Source organism: Euprymna scolopes, chromosome 14 (genome assembly GCF_053919585.1).
Source record: "Euprymna scolopes isolate OS-2025 chromosome 14, ASM5391958v1, whole genome shotgun sequence".
In the NCBI taxonomy this organism is placed as follows: Eukaryota; Metazoa; Mollusca; class Cephalopoda; order Sepiida; family Sepiolidae; genus Euprymna; species Euprymna scolopes.
In genome coordinates, this window is record NC_136495.1 from 123847021 (window position 1) to 123865379 (window position 18359).

The 18359-nt window shown below is 34.3% G+C and overlaps 1 protein-coding gene across 1 annotated transcript in view; it reads left to right on the top strand.

The window, feature by feature from the left end:
- Positions 1-18359, top strand: part of LOC145292801 (MAM and LDL-receptor class A domain-containing protein 2-like) — a 228899-nt gene that overhangs the window by 158369 nt on the left and 52171 nt on the right. Inside the window, exons 48-50 of the mRNA XM_080138841.1 lie at positions 914-1033; positions 10585-10731; positions 15948-16048. Of these exons, the coding sequence (XP_079994967.1) occupies positions 914-1033; positions 10585-10731; positions 15948-16048 (368 nt within the window). The remainder of the gene's footprint in view (positions 1-913; positions 1034-10584; positions 10732-15947; positions 16049-18359) is intronic.

Consider the following 18359-nt stretch of genomic DNA (forward strand, 5'->3'; position numbering starts at 1 on the left):
ATTGCTTGACAAAAGGAATATATAGAAGGGGGTATGTCTCTATATGTTTTTTTTTTTTCAGAATTTAAAATTAAATCACGAAACTTATATATTGCTCTATTCTTAAATATTGAGCTTTTCCATTTTGGCTAGGATCTCCTTGAAAGTATTACTTCAAGTAATATCTATCAGGATTTTTCATCTGAATTCTATCAGTGTCTTATATATATATATATATATATATATATATATATATATATATATATATATTAGATAATTTTATTCTGAAGTATATATATATATATATATATATATATATATATATATATATATATATATATATATATATATATGTTTAAAACATTTCGTCTACCAAACTCCTATGTCAATTTTTGGTCTACAATCATGCAACATAAAATATATAGTGCATTTGGGAAAATTTGTGCAAATATGTGAAAATTGAAAAAAATGAAATTTACTAGGTGAAGATCGAACAACGGCAGTACAAATATGCATGCGTAACGTAATAGCTATTGGTTGATGTTTTGATGTTTAGCCTTGAATTAAACATGTCTTTATAGCTCAGGCGTTACCGTCCAATGAAAAAGTAAATCATAAGCTAAACGTTTTGAGTTCTATTGTCGGTGGTGGCGCACGATTCTTTTTCTTTTTTAATCATTACTATATATTGGGTCGAATATAATACTAAATACGAAATCTGCATCAATCAAAATATCCTATTCAAGCACATTTTACGACCGGGCAATACCATGCGGCCTGCTAGTATATGCATATATATGTGGGGGTAAAAGAAAATAATTTATCAGATATTATCTATTGCCCTTTTAAATTCCATTTGATTATTAAGAGTACAGATTTTATTCAATAATGTAATGAGTTTGTTTAATCAATGATTTTCATCATCTTTTCGCAGTTCCGAAAGAAAGCTGTTCAAATACAGAATTCCAATGCAACCATAAGGGGTGTGTAGACAATTCTAGAGTATGTGACCTCAGTGATGACTGTGGCGACGGAAGTGACGAAATTACATGCGGTAAGTACTTCCGATAATATGTGATAGGGGAAAAATTATATGCATCTTTACATACAATATGCATATTAATCTTTGTATCATTAAAATACAACGTTGATTTTATTAATTACATATTCTTTCATTGTATATATATATATATATATATATATATATATATATATATATATATAAAGATACACAGAGAGAATGTTTGGAAAGAAAGGAATGCTTACCTAAAATATACATTTTAAAAATCTAACGGAATAAAATGTTACAGATATCCCTCGCGACACCTCCTAATTGTGAAAATGAGAAAAAAAAACGAAGATAAACAAAAAGAAATCCTGTTGTTACTGCTTCACAGCAAAATGCCTTTTTGCAGTGTATAAGAGACGAGGGGAGCCACAACTTTAGGTTAGTAATACGTTATCAAACGTCTATTGTGTGTTTATGTGTCATATTTGTTGGATCCGTCCCGAACTAATTTCTGTTACTTTGTCCATGTTACCTTAACTCTGTTTGAATATGTGTAAACACAACGAACATTTATAACCATTAGACGATACGAGCATAATTGTCATACACACGCATATTTATATAATCTAGATATGTATGAACGCGCGTATCTATACACTCGTTATATATACATCCGAAAATTCGCAGGACCCCGGGATACGGTGACCCTAGGATACGTTTTTCTCAGGTTACGATGTGGTATACGATGTTTTTCCGGTTCCTGGTTATGGTATTTGCCCTGATTGACGATGTGTTTTATAATGTTGTTTGATGATATACGTGTGTATTATATACTGCACTGCATTTTCTTAGTAATTTTTAAATCAGAGGTTCTACTGTACAACATATTCATTAAGTGCTTATATCAGGTTGTTGCATAAGTTCACGCCGTTTCATAAAAAAGTGGTTGTTCTACAATATGTTTTGATATTTGACAAAGGGTTATATATCATTAGAAAGCACACATTCTGTTCCACAAGATAATGGTCATCGTTTTTTTCTCATATTATTTTTTCTCGTTTGTCAGGACCGACAAATGGATTGTCAAGTAGATTAAACAAATCACATTTTCGACGCGTTTTTTCGTTTTTAACCGAGATAAAAAAGCTAGTGAAGCGACCAAGGATATTTCCGCCGTATATGAAGAAAACGCTATATGTTCGAGATTGGTTCACCAGAATTAAACACAGTAATTTTGAACTCGGTGACGCTCCTCTTTTCGGAAGACTAATCAAGATAGATGAAGACCAACTCAGAGTTCTTTTGAAAGAAGATGCCCATCAGACATGTAGAGAATTGAGGGAAAAGATGAAATATGATTTTGTGACAGTTTCACGCCATCGCTGGGATTCACACAAAAATTTGGAGTTTGTTTCCTACACGACCTTACTTTTGCTCAAAAGAAAAAAAAAACAGCGGAAACTTATGCAATAACCTAATAATAATTAGACTGCAGTCGACTGTTGAATACGTATAGGATTACCTCGATTATTCTCCAATAGTATAAAAGTGTTGATACTACAAGCAATACAACTAATACTACTAATAACATTACCATCAAGTACTACTACTACTACTACTACTACTACTACTACTACTACAAATAGTAGTTGGACTATATAAAATTGAGAAATGTAAAATATCAAACTTTATCGTGTGTTTAACATTGTTGGAAAAAAAATCAGTCAATATCGTGCGTAGCTGGCCTAAAGCCAGCTTGCGAAAATAGTCTTCCTTCCCGACCCTTTTCTTATATGACTTAACCACATGTAACAAAAAGATAGTTACTCTCCATTAGTGGGGAACGTTTTTATAACAAATGAACCTTCCTCTATTAGTATAAATATCCACGAAACTATCGTTCGGCTTGAAAACTCTGGTAAGTTTGGCCATTATTTACTACAACACTGTGGTGAATAGTATATTTTCTATTCTTGTTCAATCTTGAATTATATAAAGTACATTTAATAGCGTTTGAAATGCTATGGAGTACAACATTTCAGATTCAAACCGAGGTTTTAATAATATATAATTCATTGCATACATTAATTTTTATACAGTCTAAATATGAATATGTTTCAAAAACACAACTCGCCGCTAAAGAAATTTTTACTCTAACAGTTTCTTTCCTAGGACTGCTAGACTTTGGAATTCCTTTTCGGGTTCCTGCTTCCCCAACCATACTAAACGTTACACTATGCCTTGTTGGGGTGAAAAGGCAATACAAAAAAAACTAATATTCAAGCCAAATGAATTTACAAAGAACTTATTAATCAGATAATTGTAGTAGTCATTTCTCTAATGCACTCCCCTCCAAAAGACAGATAGTCTGTTCTGTTTGCTGTCAATACACAGGGGCTGGGAGAGGAAGAATAGGAAAAAGAAGAAGTAATAGGCGTGGTTGGTTTTATGGGAAAGGGGGCGAGACTAACCGCGAGAATTTCCTAGATTTCTGTGCTTTTGCTCAAGCAGAGAAAACCGTGAAAGGAGAGGAAAGTCCCGGCTCAAAGTAAGAAAGAAAATGAAGCTGAAGGACATAGCAGTTTTCAATAATAGAAAATAGTAGACGGGTGTGAAATTATTGCTATAGAAAAATTCGAAGAAAAGAGCAGATTAAAGACTTTATACAAAACAATAAACTGATAGGAGTAAAATAAAGACGGACAATATATAACAGCAATGTACCTATTTACTATGCCTCCCCACGGGACAGAGTTAGACACCAGCGTCGTTTTTTAACGTGGAGGAAAGGTAAAAAATAAAAATTGTCTCAGTCGTGAAGGATTTCACCTCCACCGAAAGAGAACAAGAAAATGAATTGCAGCATCTGAAGAAAAGATACTACACTTTGATCTTGACCAAAAGGCCAACAGCAATGTAATTGGAATATAAATTGATGGCATAAAATAAGCCACAGGCAATTGTAAATGTTCAATAGCGTCAGTACTATTTCACCTTTGTCGCAGCAAACAAGCTAGCTCACCCTTTCCGGAAAACAGAAACTGAAGATAATATTACAAGATCCCCAAGCCTAGTGAATTCGTTTAGAAAGTATTAAGATTTGTGAAATACAGTATATAAATTACTTATTATTAATGCCTCCCATCTCTCTCTCTTTCTTTCTTTCTCTCTCTCTCTCTCTCTCTCTTTCTCTCGCTCTCTTGCTCTTCTTTTCTGTCCAAATCATGTATCTAAGATGAATAATAAACTATATAATTTATGTACAGTCTTAGTAGAAAACAGGCGATCAGTCGACAGGCGACTTCATAAATAATACCAAATATAGCTTAATGTAGTAGAATAATCTGCTAGAAGAAATCTTCATCTATCATCTCTTAAAAAACTTTATACCGTTTCAAATTATGTGCCTACTGATCTTCACAGTCGCCTGAAGAAATGACGGAAAAGCTTTCGAGAGAGTCACTTATTTGTTACTAATAAATTTGCTAAATGTTTACTAAACACCTTATGCCTTTAATAATTGTAACCGATATAGTACATATGCGTGGTATACACAACTTTGTTAATTACATAATATCAAAAAACCTCTCTGATATATATATATTATCTGAAGGTTATATGTATATATATATATATGTATATATATATGTATATATATATATATATATATATATGATTACTTCATTTAATCACATAAATTAAAATACGAAGATATAATTTATACGTATTTTTTCCAGTATTTACTTCAACAACAGAGCTAGGTAGTAAGTTATAAGAATATATATGGAAATTAAGCTACACAGAATATTCCTTGTTCTATTCTCGTGAGAATTCGTCAGGCTTATGCATAAGCCTGGCGTATTCTTGCGAGAATGAAGCAAGGGATATTCTGTATAGCAGCATTGCCATATATATATATATATATATATATATATATATATATATATATACATGTATATTCATACACACACATCTATATATGCAGAAATATATTTTCTTAAAATATATGCCAATCCTTATTTAAGAAGCTCAACGTAATTACAGAGCAATATAAAGAATAAATGGCAAAACACTATATTCCAAAATTCATTGATGTTGACCATCTTATAATTTATTCTTTTAATTCAGTTGACTTATACAACATTTGACAGTATCTGTTCTGTAGCGCAAAATCAATCACTTAATTATTATTATATCAATCAATGAATTTATTATGCCCTTAAGTTATCACAAGAAATAGCAACAGTCAATCTGTCAAAAGGAAATGAAGTGTGATTTGACATGATTAAAATCCGAAAATTGGGAGAGAAGCTGCATATACCTTTAATATGCTTCCATTGCGCCATTTTGACTTTTATCAAACAAAGTCATTAAACTAACTTATTCGTACCAACAATCTACATTAATTTATGAATCTTCTACCAAAATATTCTATTTAATAATTAGTAAATTTATTAATTCTTTTTTTTACGGGTTGATATTTGTTCTGATGAATTAAAGGCATAATAAATTCACTGATTGATATAATAATTAAGTTATTGATTTTGAGCTACGAAACAGATACTGTCAAGCACTGTATAGGCCAACCGAATTAAAAGAATAAATTATAAGATGGTCAACATCATGAATTATATATATATGAGATAGATAGATCGTCAATCAACATTACAAAACCAGAAGAGATATTTCATTCTCACTCATAATACGTTAATTATATTTAATGAAAAACGTCTTACACGTGTTTCATTCAATCGTGCACTCAGAAAATTATCAGAAACAAAATTATATGCCTCAGAATATATATGTATATATATATGCATATATATGTGTATATATATATATTATTTTTAGTTTTCATAGTTTTGATTTTAGTATAGATAATGGCGTCTTTGTCTATAAAACTTGAGAGAATTATGAATATTGTTTAAAGACGTAATGAAAACGTTAGCCTTTGTCACATTGCTGAGCATACAGAATATTTTCTAAACATAAAGGAAGCAAACGTCTAATGTTTGAAAATGCGGTTCAAACTGAATAGTGAATTACTTACGAGTCCTTCTATATCGTAATAGCGTTCGTGTGTGTATATGTTTGTGTTTGTGTGCACAACTCTCTTACATCATACACCACTGACCTGATCATGACCAAACCTGGCACGATAATAGTCTTCAATCTAGGGGCGGTACACATCATTTTCCAAGATCAAGATCAAAGGTTACGATTATATTTGGTACACGCTAAGTTGGAGTTCGCCACCATCTCGGGGGCCGCTACCATGGCGCCGGCCAACTTCTTTGTGAATTTGAATCAGATCACCCTCCTCCATCCCTACGAGCGCGGGTATCTTTACTAGTGCATAGAAACTATGGGTTGACACGGCACTCCGTTCTTAGAAGTTTTATGTAAACCATAGAAACGAAAATAGATTGAACTAGTGTATCGGATCAAATTAAAAATGGCGAAAAGAGCTTCACTACTGATCCATTTAACACGATGTTTTTTGTAAACTTAGTCTCGATAGACGTAATAATATCGTGTGTATCTACCGGAATCAACCGAATAAACTCAGAGGTGTCCCACAAGATTATCATCATTTTATTAATATCATCTTGAATATCAAGTATGGCAATCCATGAGCTTTTGTCAAGCTTTGTTATAACTATGGACTTGTCATGATGAAATACTTAATTATACGAAAGAGTTAACTTAGCCATTTTAATTCACAAAACAAGACCACTGTTCAAGCGTACGGATAAGAGAAGTCATTTAATTTGGCCTTGATTTCGCTAATCTTAGAGAAGCGTATAGTCAAAATATAAAAACGATTTCAAATTCAGATATTTCTTCGAGGTTCGAGATTGTTAGAGTAGTGCAGAGTTCAGATCTTATGAAAATGTAACATTAAGACCATTGAGACAATTGTAAGGAAGAACCATGGAGGACGTTTTCAGTGATATTAGAGTTCTCCGAACAATTAAATACATTAAGCGTTACAGTTTTTTTTTCTTCCGTTTTTAGAATTAACATAGAAAGGCTGCATTCTATCATATTGTTCTCCTTAATCATAATCAAACTTTTCTCTTTTTCATATTACCTAACTTAGATTGTTGTTGATGAATCAACTTGCATTCCCGATGCTGATGGACAATTTGCAAGCCTTAGACATCTTTTGCTGACCACCTATCTTGGACTGTGCTCATCCTCCGTTCTGTCTCAGCTAGGATCTTACTCGGGGCAGTTTCTGTACATTCATATCAGAAATGCAACTATGATCAATGTCCAAAAAGAACACGTCCAATATAGCATCTGAATTGGCTAACTCTTGGTATAAAAGGTTATATAGACACAGAAACATTCCGACGAAACCAAATAGCCAATGTGGTACACCTCTGAATGTGCTGCTGCAATTGCACATATAAATCATGCTTTAATGGCTTTAAACAAAACTGACATTCAGAAACTAGACTTGTCTATAGGACTGCTAGCAACTACTGCAAAAAGGATATTCAAAACAAAAGTCTTTTGTCTTGTCAAGTTTAAAGTAGCTGAGCTCAAGTTCCCACAAAGTTCTGAACAGATGGGTATTTTCCATCTCAATCATCATCAATGGCCCTGAGGTGATGAATTCAGCATCTGACAAAACCAAACTCTTCGCTAAGAAATTCATCTTGTGTGATAATGGCCGCTTACCCCGTGAATTTTCTTCCCAAGAGTGAAAATTCTCGGAGAGACATCCATAAATTTGTCCGAGATGTTTCCAGATTTATCAAGAATCTGATTAAGGCCAGAGGAATAGTTGGTCGAAATGTCTTGAAACAACAATTACGAAGATGATGATAATAGTCCGCAAGTATAAATAAATACTTACAAAGTGGTTTAAACGTTGCCTTAAAGAAAAGATTATTCTCAACATCTCGGAAACCTCAATATTATGTTTAGCATATGAAAATACAGAGGTCGGTCTTCAGAATCTCAGTACAGAAAAATCAGCGAACTCTAAGTCATGAATAAGTTGCTCAAGTACGTGATAGAAAAGTTAACATCCACCTTTGAAAAACGACCTATTCCGTGACATGCAATATAGCTCCTCTTCTGAGAGATCAACTGTTTATTTGATGGTGGTAATATCTCACAGGAATTATTTGTTATTACGTCATTTGAAAAAAGCGTGAAAGCAAAGGAAAATATGGCGTAGAATAATAATTATTAACTAACAGTCTAAAATTGGATCATATTTGTCATAAATCACATTAAAATTGTGCAGTGTTTAAGTCATTTGGGTAGGATAAATTGTGATAACTTTTTTTCATTTATCGATGAATGAAAGGTATTTTCTGTTCATTTCGGTCCAATCCGAGTTTCTCTTAATCGGGAGATGAATTATCCCCACATTAAGCAGACATCGTGTAAAATTCTTCTGAGGCATGGAGGCAGAAAATAGGAACAAAAATATCATATAACTTGATTTTCTTAGTGGTTTCAATACACGACGTTTGATGAGTTCGTTTTTTGTTACATTTAAGTCATTATAATGTAGGAATAAGAAATCAAGCGTCTTTTAATATGGGACTTCATTTTAAGGCATTATACTATTATACTTGGACAGGAGTATATACTATTATATTGGGATAGGAGTATATACTATTATATTTGGACAGGAGTATATACTATTATATTTGGACAGGAGTATATACTATTATATTTGAACAGGAGTATATACTATTATATTGGGATAGGAGTATATACTATTATATTTGAACAGGAGTATATACTATTATATTGGGATAGGAGTATATACTATTATATTTGAACAGGAGTATATACTATTATATTGGGATAGGAGTATATACTATTATATTTGGACAGGAGTATATACTATTATATTTGGACAGGAGTATATACTATTATATTTGAACAGGAGTATATACTATTATATTGGGATAGGAGTATATACTATTATATTTGCATAAGAGTATATACTATTATATTTTGACAGGAGTGTATACTATTATATTGGGATAGGAGTATATACTATTATATTTGGATAGGAGTATATACTATTATATTTAAACATGAGTCTATACTATTATATTTGGACAAGAGTATATACTATTATATTTGGATTGGAGTATATACTATTATATTTGGACAGGAGTATATACTATTATATTTGGACAGCAGTATATACTATTATATTTGGACAGGAGTATATACTATTATATTTGGACAGGAGTATATACTATTATATTTAAACAGGAGTATATACTATTATATTTGGACAGGAGTAACTCCTCGTGTGAGACATTACGCAAGTCTCACATGAAACAGTTAGTTACAAACTTATCTGTGACGTTTTCTGCATGTGTCATCACAGGGATGTGGCTCACTAGGGAGACTACACAGAACACGCAACAAACAACTTGCAGAGGGCTAATAATGCATCTGGAGACAGCGTCCAAGGAAAAAGCAACTCTACAATCACATTCCAAAAACCCCACCCTCTGTCGAAGAGAGAAGAACCAGATTTGCTGGACACTACTGGATGACTAATTATAAAATTATCAGCGATGTTTTTTGTAGATATTAAAATAGGAATGTAGCTCACTAGGGAGACTAGATAGAACACACGTCGAACAACCAACTTGCGTGGACTCGTAATGCATCTATAAAAACTTACTCGATGCGATTGAGGATAGGAAGAACTGTCGTAGTAGAGCCTAGAGGATCCATTACACTACCGCGACTACATGGAGATCACTAATCTCTGTATATAGTTTTGCTCGAACTTGAATGGAAGGAAATGTAACCATTTTAAAATACGAAATTATTTATGTAGCATATTTGCAAGACTCGTTAAGTAGTAAGTTGCAAGAGATCAGGCGAAAAACGGTCAGTGAAGGACGAATCTTTTTAGACTAAGATAATTTTACTTTTGTAAAAATCCCAAATGTCCTTTTTGGGGAAGCTGCATGGTTCCTACAGTATAACGACTTAGTCTTTAAATGTTCGTTGAGGAAGCAAGTAAATAAGTACCCAAATGTATACTACTTTTACTATCACTATTTATTAGATACCTGAGATGAAGGCTTTTAATTTTATAATTAGAGTAACTCTGCCATGTTTCTTGTCCTTTCTTTTTCTTCCGTTTGCTCTCGGTCAAAAGTCACACGATTATAGCGGATGCTGCTTTATTGAAGAATGCGTCAACTTATCATTTCCAGCAGCTTTCTAGTTTCATACAACAATACTAAAAGCAACCATACTGGTAACAATGGTTAAAATGATACAAAATGTCCTCTTTCTTCCTTTCTTTTTAACGCCATGTTTTAAACGATCATATCAATTTTGGTTTTGTTTCGATTCCACCTGATGGCACTCAAATCATATATTTTACTTTTGAAATCATGACTATATATTAGGTACAATATAACATGAAATAATCGATAAAGTTTTGTAGCTACTAATAATGAATATAGAAATCTACGTAAATTAAAACCTCTTATTTAAACGTATTTTACGACCGAGTAACGCCGGGCGCCCCTGGTAGTGTTTATCTAACTGTTATAATTTAAGATAGTTTATTTTTATTTTTACAGAAAATTATAATTCTTGTGACTTTGAAACGAGTTTATGCAGTTGGTCCCAAGACAAGAACGACAATTTTGATTGGATACGACAGAGTGAATCTGCAGAATTTCGCTGGAGGGGTCCTACAAGAGATCATTCGAAAGGAACAGCTTCAGGTAATGATTTTTGGGTACTCCTGCAGTATTTTACCCACCGATTTCACGATCTTAGCCGAGCGTTGACGAACGCTTTCGGCGTTAACGCCGACGAAAGCCGAGAATTCGGAGCTCTACGGTGCAAGAACGCTAAAAGTATGTGAATAGCAACAACATTACAAGGAAAAGATATTACACACACACACAACAAAATGGATAAAATTAATACAAAAAATTTGGATAAAATAAATCACAAACACTTACCGTAAGTTTATTTTTAAAGTAAAATAAATTTATTTTGTTGAATATTTTTTTTTTTTTTGGTTCATTTTGTTTTCCGATAGCTTTTTTTTTGGGGGGGGGGTAAGCAACAGTAATAAACACTTCAATGTTTTTTTTTTGTGTTTTTAACAAAACGTTATTAAACAGTAACAACAATGTTTTTTTTTTTTTTTCAGTAATGTTTGTGGGGGGGGACAACAATTACTGTTTATCTTTAGTTCCGACTGGAAGATTTTCTACTGACTGTAGAGAGGCAAAGTAGGGAGCAAAGGGTTTTCAGAGGATGTGGAAAGAAGAAGCTCCTTCCCAAACCGGGTAGCCTTCCGCGATTTGATTTATTATGGAGACAAAAGGGTTGTGTCCAAATTTTTGTCTCCACATAAATTCGCATAAATATGTTTACAACAGCTCCCGGTTTTTTTTTTTTTTTTGGTTTTTTTTTATCGCTAAATTAAATAGCTGAAATGAAAGGCTGTGTATTTTTACTTTGAACAATAAAATAACTGAAATGAAACGCTATGTGTGTAATTTCAATGAAAATTATTCGTCTGCTGCGCGTTCGTTTGAAGCGCCCTGATTGGCTGATAGAGTATCGTACCGCTCGCCATGTTCCGGCGTTTTCCGACGGATGTCGATCAACGCTCGGCTAAGATCGTGAAATCGGTGGGTAAAATACTGCAGGAGTACCGATTTTTGCTATGAAGACTGAGGTAATCCCAGCATTTACATTTTTTGGTAGTATCCTTTCTTAATTTTTTTTAAACAACTGTACGAAATAAAACATGATTAAATTTCTTGAACATTGTACCAATGATGGTGTAGAAGACCATATGTGAATTTCCGATATCAGTGATAACAAAGAAAAAACAGGTTTATAAAAATGATAAATCATTCTTTATTGTTTGTTCGAGCACTTAAACAAAGGCAAACTATGTTAGTATATTGTACAGCTTTCATAATGCGCAGTTATGAACTTCTAGTTGATTAAAAGGATGGCGATGGGTTCAATAGCTAAATTTGTGAAGCATACACTACAGAGTGGAACGATAAAATTGTCGGTCTAAAGAAAACAACAGTAAAGCTTTATTTTAAGATATTTATTTAAAAAAAAATCAATTCAGGTAACTTGATTATGTAGTAAAGCTGACATATATTCAATGTAGCCTCTCCTGATGAACTGCCCCCTTAAGTAGACACTTTAAATATCCACACTAACGTACTGTACTTACAATAACCCTTATCCCTGAGTGGCTTCCGAGCCTTGATAAGTGGTGACCACCTTGTAAAAAAACAAAAAAAAGCCTCAATCACGGCCTCGATACTGGTCTGGAACTGAGCATGCCTTTTCCACAAGCACTTGGTGAATAGTCAGGATGGCTTTGGTGTTGTGAGAGGTAATGTTGGTGATTTTCTCGACGTCTGACCAGGTTTAGGTCGGAGAAGGAAGGGGTAGTGAAAAAAGACTACAAAATCGTCACACTCCTTCTAAAGCCAAGCCTGGGGCTCTTTGGACCTATGACACCGCACTAAGTCCCGCTGCCACACCTAGGGTCTGCCAGCAGCCAGCTGATTATACCAGTGGATCACCACATTCCGCATCACATCCAGATACAATTTGGTGTTGACTTTAAAGCGACTTAAAAATTGTGAGGTGGCATGATGTGGTCCTTACTTGAAACCACACCCAACCGGAAACTTCTTTGAGCTGTACTCTCAAGCGTTGAACCTTCCGGATTTGAATTTCGATGGTGTTGACAATAGTTATGTCGTCATAACTATGATCGGTAGAGAGCATGAGTTCTACGGAAGCGTATCTTCGATCTCGCTCCTTGAATCTTGTGTCACTTTCAGACATAATAGAAAACTCCGATCGTGCTTGGGATTTGTACATAACTGACCAAGTAGTAGGCAATCAGCAACAAACAAAAAAAACAACAACAAAAAAAAACGGAAATAAAGGAATTATGCCATTTTTTGCTGTGATGACATTTAATCGTTTTACTCGGGATTTGTTCTCTTCTTTGCTGCGTTTTTAGATTGCGTAGCTTGTTTGCATCAATTTATTGTTTTCTTGAAAATAGCACAAGCACGCTCATGCCTAACGTTATTTTAAATGTTTTCTCCTTGCGTGTGTATGTATGTGTGTGTGTGTGTTTGTGTGTGTGTGTGTGTGTGTGTGTACGTGAATGTTTTATAGAAACCGCTCTGGATAAGGTGTGAAGTCATTTGATGTAAGAGACTAACAAAAACACAAGGAATATAATGTTGTCCGGGAACCAACACGTTGTAGCCTCGGTCGCAAAGTAGACAGAGAATAAGAACAGGACTTCAACTCGCTTTTTTGTTGTACAACGACATTTATTTCCTAATTCTTCCGCTACGCGTAACTTATCGTTTCGTCTGTGACGTCCCTCACGGGAACATCTTCTCAAACGTCATCCACGCCTCTTCCGTGAATGTCCTCTTTCTCTCTTTTATAGTCTGTACTATTTACCGGTGATATAATTTCGCGTGAATTTGCAGACGTGCGTCCGCGCTCTACTACTAAGAGAGTTTTACAAACCTGTATTTCTTGGAAAAAGACTAATGGTATAGGAAGTTGTATTACTATGCTGTGTCAAAATAACGTAATAGAAGAGACCAATATGCTAACGAGTGATACACACTGGAACAAAAGAAGAGGGGAATAGATCAATTCTGTAGAACATACGTCATAATACAGGGTGGAACGATAAATTTGTCGCACTAAAGGAAGCAGCACTACAAATTTATTTTAAAACATTTATTAAAAAAATCAATTAAGGTAACTTGATTATGTAGCAAAGCTGATATATATATTCAATGTAGCCGCCTTCAGCCTCGATCAACGCCTCCATTCGGATCAGGAACTGGGAGCATGCCTTTTCCACACGCGCTGGCAGAGCTCGGCGAATACACGGCGGATAGCTGCGATCAGGCTAGCTTTGGTGGTATGGGAGGTCATGTTGGTGATGTTCTCGGCGTGTGGCCATACGAATAGTCCAGCGATTCAGGTCGGGGAAGGAAGGGGCAGTGAGAGAAAAATACAAAGTTATAGCACTCCTTCAGAAGCCAAGCCTAGATCTCTTTGGTATTTTGACTTTTGGTCTGGCACCGTTCTGATGCCACACCCAGGGTCTTCCAGCGACATCCTAATTGCACTAGTAGATCACCACATTCTGCAGTACATCCAGGTATAATTTGGTGTTTATTATCAAGCTGACTTGGAAAATGCGAGGTCGCATGATGTGGTCCTTACTTGAAATAACACCAAAAACCATAACCGTGGCCGGAAACTTCATTGGGTTGTGCCCTCAAGCGTTGAACCGTCCGGATTTGCATTTTGATGTTGCTCGCAATTGTAATCGGTAGGGAGCATAAATTGTACAGCGGCGCATCTCCGATCTCGCTTTTTGAACATTGTGTCACTTTCAGACATGATAGCAGGCGTCTATTGCTCTTGGTATTTGTACACAACTGGCCAACTAGTTGATGGTCTCCAACAAAAACAAAAAACGGATTTTCATGAAAGGGGAAATAGAACCATGCCCTTTTTTCAAGAGCGACATTTTTATTGTTACACCTTGTAGTATTTGTAAAAGACTGAAACTAGCAACATCACGTCTGTGGGAATGAGAAAGGTTGCAGAGAAGAAGAAACAGTGAGGCCAATCAAATTGAAGATAAGTTTCTGAATCTTATCGAGAACAATAAAATTGGACAGAGATAAATTAGCCCAAATGTGGCAAAACTACTCCATACAGGGTCTGATAGTAGATTCGTAGAGATGGAGAATAGTGTTCTATTGAGAAAATGTTAAAAGCGGCACCCCGCCCTCAATAAAGTATTTCTTCCACAAGTCATTAGTGTAACATTCTTCTTTTTTTTGTATTAATTATCTCTCTATTATTATCATAACAGAAATATTTGTTTTTATCTTTTATCAAACTAAATTTACTTTAGTAAATTTTCTCTCCAATATTGCTTTTATTTCAAATTCCCAATCTCATCTTTTTTTAACAATGAGCTATGGAAATTTCATTCTCCCCTTGGTTTTACAACATGAAAGTCGTCGATCGCCATTCAACTAAGAGTGAAATTGTCCGATCGTCGGAGATGTCATGCAAAGAAATGATTTTCTAATATTTCTCTGATTCGTTGTGTCGAAAGTGAAACTCGAACTACGATGATTTTTTTTTTGTCTTTTGATAGGACAAAAGTATAGTATCTTAGCTTAAAATATGACACGAGAATTTATAAATAAAACTGTACATAGAGGAATCCACATGCAAAAGTGTATTACAGTGAAAGTCTCAGAAAATTGATTTTAGCCATTTAATAAAATATTTTATAGAAGTATTCAGTTTACCAATATTTTCAAATAACATTTATTAAATGTTTTTAAAGATATGACCAACTTGTATTTACATTTCGCGAAAAACACCGACTTCAAACTGATACCAACCGTCGCTAAAACCGAATGTGTTCTTTTTTTCACACAAGAGCTAATCATTCGAGTTACTGCCATCAGGAAATATAATTATATATAGAGAGTCTATTTATTTTATTTCAAACAACATTTTTATTTAAACATAAACATGTTAATTTCCTAAACTGCTCCATGGGTGCGATAAAGATTTCATTGTACGTTTAATTGTTACAATGAGGAAGGCCGTGTTTGAAGGAGAGAGTTTGAGTGACAATTTAGAAGGCGAGGGGTGACACCAGATACAGGTCGATAAAATCAAATGACTTCCGGGCCGACAGCGAGACTACAAGCATGAAAGACGTGCCTGGAGTGTTATCCAAGGGGAGTCGGGTGTTACATCGACCGAAACGCTGTGAAACTAACACACAGAATGAGAACAGTAGTACAAAGGATCCAGATAAAAAAATGTCAGAAACATAAAATGATTTTTCACCATTTTATTTTATTAGGTTATTATATTTATGCGGCTATGAGAAGACAACACAGGAAGTACGATAAAGCCCGTCTCATCGGCCCAACGATTGAACCACCTGGGCACAAAGAATGTTGGGTAAGTTATCCCTATATATATAAAAGGAACTCATGTTCCCCCTAGGATTTTGACCTTAATAGGATTAAAAATCAAGATGTTTCATGCGAATATAATATGCACAAACTGCAGCATAATATCTGAGGTATGTTATAGGCATATTACCTCTCCACTCCCTCAATAATCGTACATTCCTATACTTTTCTGCTGAGAGTTAACTGCCACAATCGGTTAAAATCAATGAAAGTAGCAAATCTTTTCTCTCTAATAAATTCATCCTTCCCCCGCAACCAATCGAATGGTTATTTATGACATTTTATCGCTTCATTTCGTTTTGTAGTTGCTTAAAAAGGCTGAAATGGAATTTTAACCTTCCTTTTCGTTCTATGCTTTCTACTGGGTTAAATGCATCATGGACTTAACCGAATGGAAGGATTATTTATGCCATTTTTTTTCACTTTTCGCTGTGCTTTTTTGTTTTTGTTTTTGCGAACACGTTCATCATTTTTCCCCTTATTTTTGCTTTTTGTTTTTCCGATTTCTTTTTTAAATGCGTTTTACGTTTGTTCGCGGTTTTTTGTTTTTTTTTGTTTTTAGTTTTTTCGATTTTTTAAGTTTATAATCGTTTTTTTATATTTAAACAAGGTTATTACTTCACTTATTCTTTGCTTTATCCCCCCCTTACACACACACAACCAAACACCCAGGTACCCCGCTAGTTGTTAATAAAATAACCTTAGTTATATAATTTAATCTTATATATTGTTTTTAGAGTTTTACATTATTATTTGAGGGTGCATTATTGGTTTAATGGAAATATTGAATTCAGAACTAAAGAAAACATCATGTAACCTTTATAGTACGCAAACCCATTTATTTGTGACGGAGAAAAATACATTTCGATTGTTTCGTTTTAGTTAAGTATTGTGCAGAAATTAAAAGAAATCAATATGGTAGAAATCTAGCATACACAAAATTAATGGGTACTTAATATTATTACATTTTAAGTACTTCGTAACCTGAGGTGAGCGCCTCAGTGGGTGATCATTGTTTTAGATACTGTTATGACTCTCTACGTCCTATTGTAGGATCACGCAAATACCATGCATCTGGAACTGTCCTTCCTGCATGGTCCTAGTCCAAAGTAATGAATAGATCTATGAAATATCTTGAAGAATATGTCTTTTTGATTGAATGATAATAGGACGAGCGTCAGCTAGCTTTAATTAGAAGTCAATCATTAATTATGTTAAACAAATTGTCTTAAATTCAGGGATAAGAAATTATTGACTTTAGCCGTTGCAAAAATGGAGTAGCTTCATAAGAATTTTACATTTTTGTATGTCTATAAAGTATTTCTTTATTTCATCAGAATCCATTTTTTGTGTCTTAATGTACATCGAAGAAAACATTCCAATCACCATGTAGAGCCTGTGGTATATTTCTTTCATTTTTAATAGTTTTAAAAATACATTTATAATGAAATTCTATAGTAAACTAATCGCAGCAAATTAGACTGGTGTTCGTCAGTGATTATTTTGAATCTATCGTTTGTTATGGATGGAATAGTAATAAGAAGAAACGTATTGGCTTTAATTCAAACAATCAGTTTGTATTCAGAATATCATCTTCTATTATATAAATCTCACCTGTCTGTTTAAATGTATTTATGTATGTATGTTTGTATGACTGCCTAAAACTTTCAACAAAGGCGACAGATTTTCACGAGATCGGTATCATCTTGAAGCTGAATGGCGACAAATATCGAACAATTAGCTAAAAACATTAATTTCTTCACCCTCAATTGGACACTTTACAAGGATGGATCGCTTTTTTCTGCGATATTTTTGAAAGTCATCCTCTCTTTTCGAGTGACTAGTCTTAATTTAAACCTACGCCACATCCTATTTGGCGAGGGACACAACGGCAAAGACATCACGTTTTTTCATGTTCTTTTCCTTCTTCGCGGTGCGGGTTCGAGCCTGCCTGCCTGCATGCCTGCCTAGTACCACTGTTCTTGCTCAACACACACCTCAAAACAGGCGGGCAACGCCAGGCACACAGGCTTGGCTATTATATAAAATGTGAGTATGTGTGTGTGTGTGTGTGTTTGTATGTCTCACAAAAACTTCCAAAAGCCGCGTCGGATGACAAATATCGAAAAATCGACCCAAAACATTAATTCCTTCATGCACACCTGGATAGTTTTCTATGAGAAGGAATCGCTTTTTCGTCGACATTTTCACCAATCACCGTCTCCGTTGGATTAACTAGCCTTAATTCAAAGACACGTTCTCTGTTATTTATATTGAATATTGCACTCGACGATTAA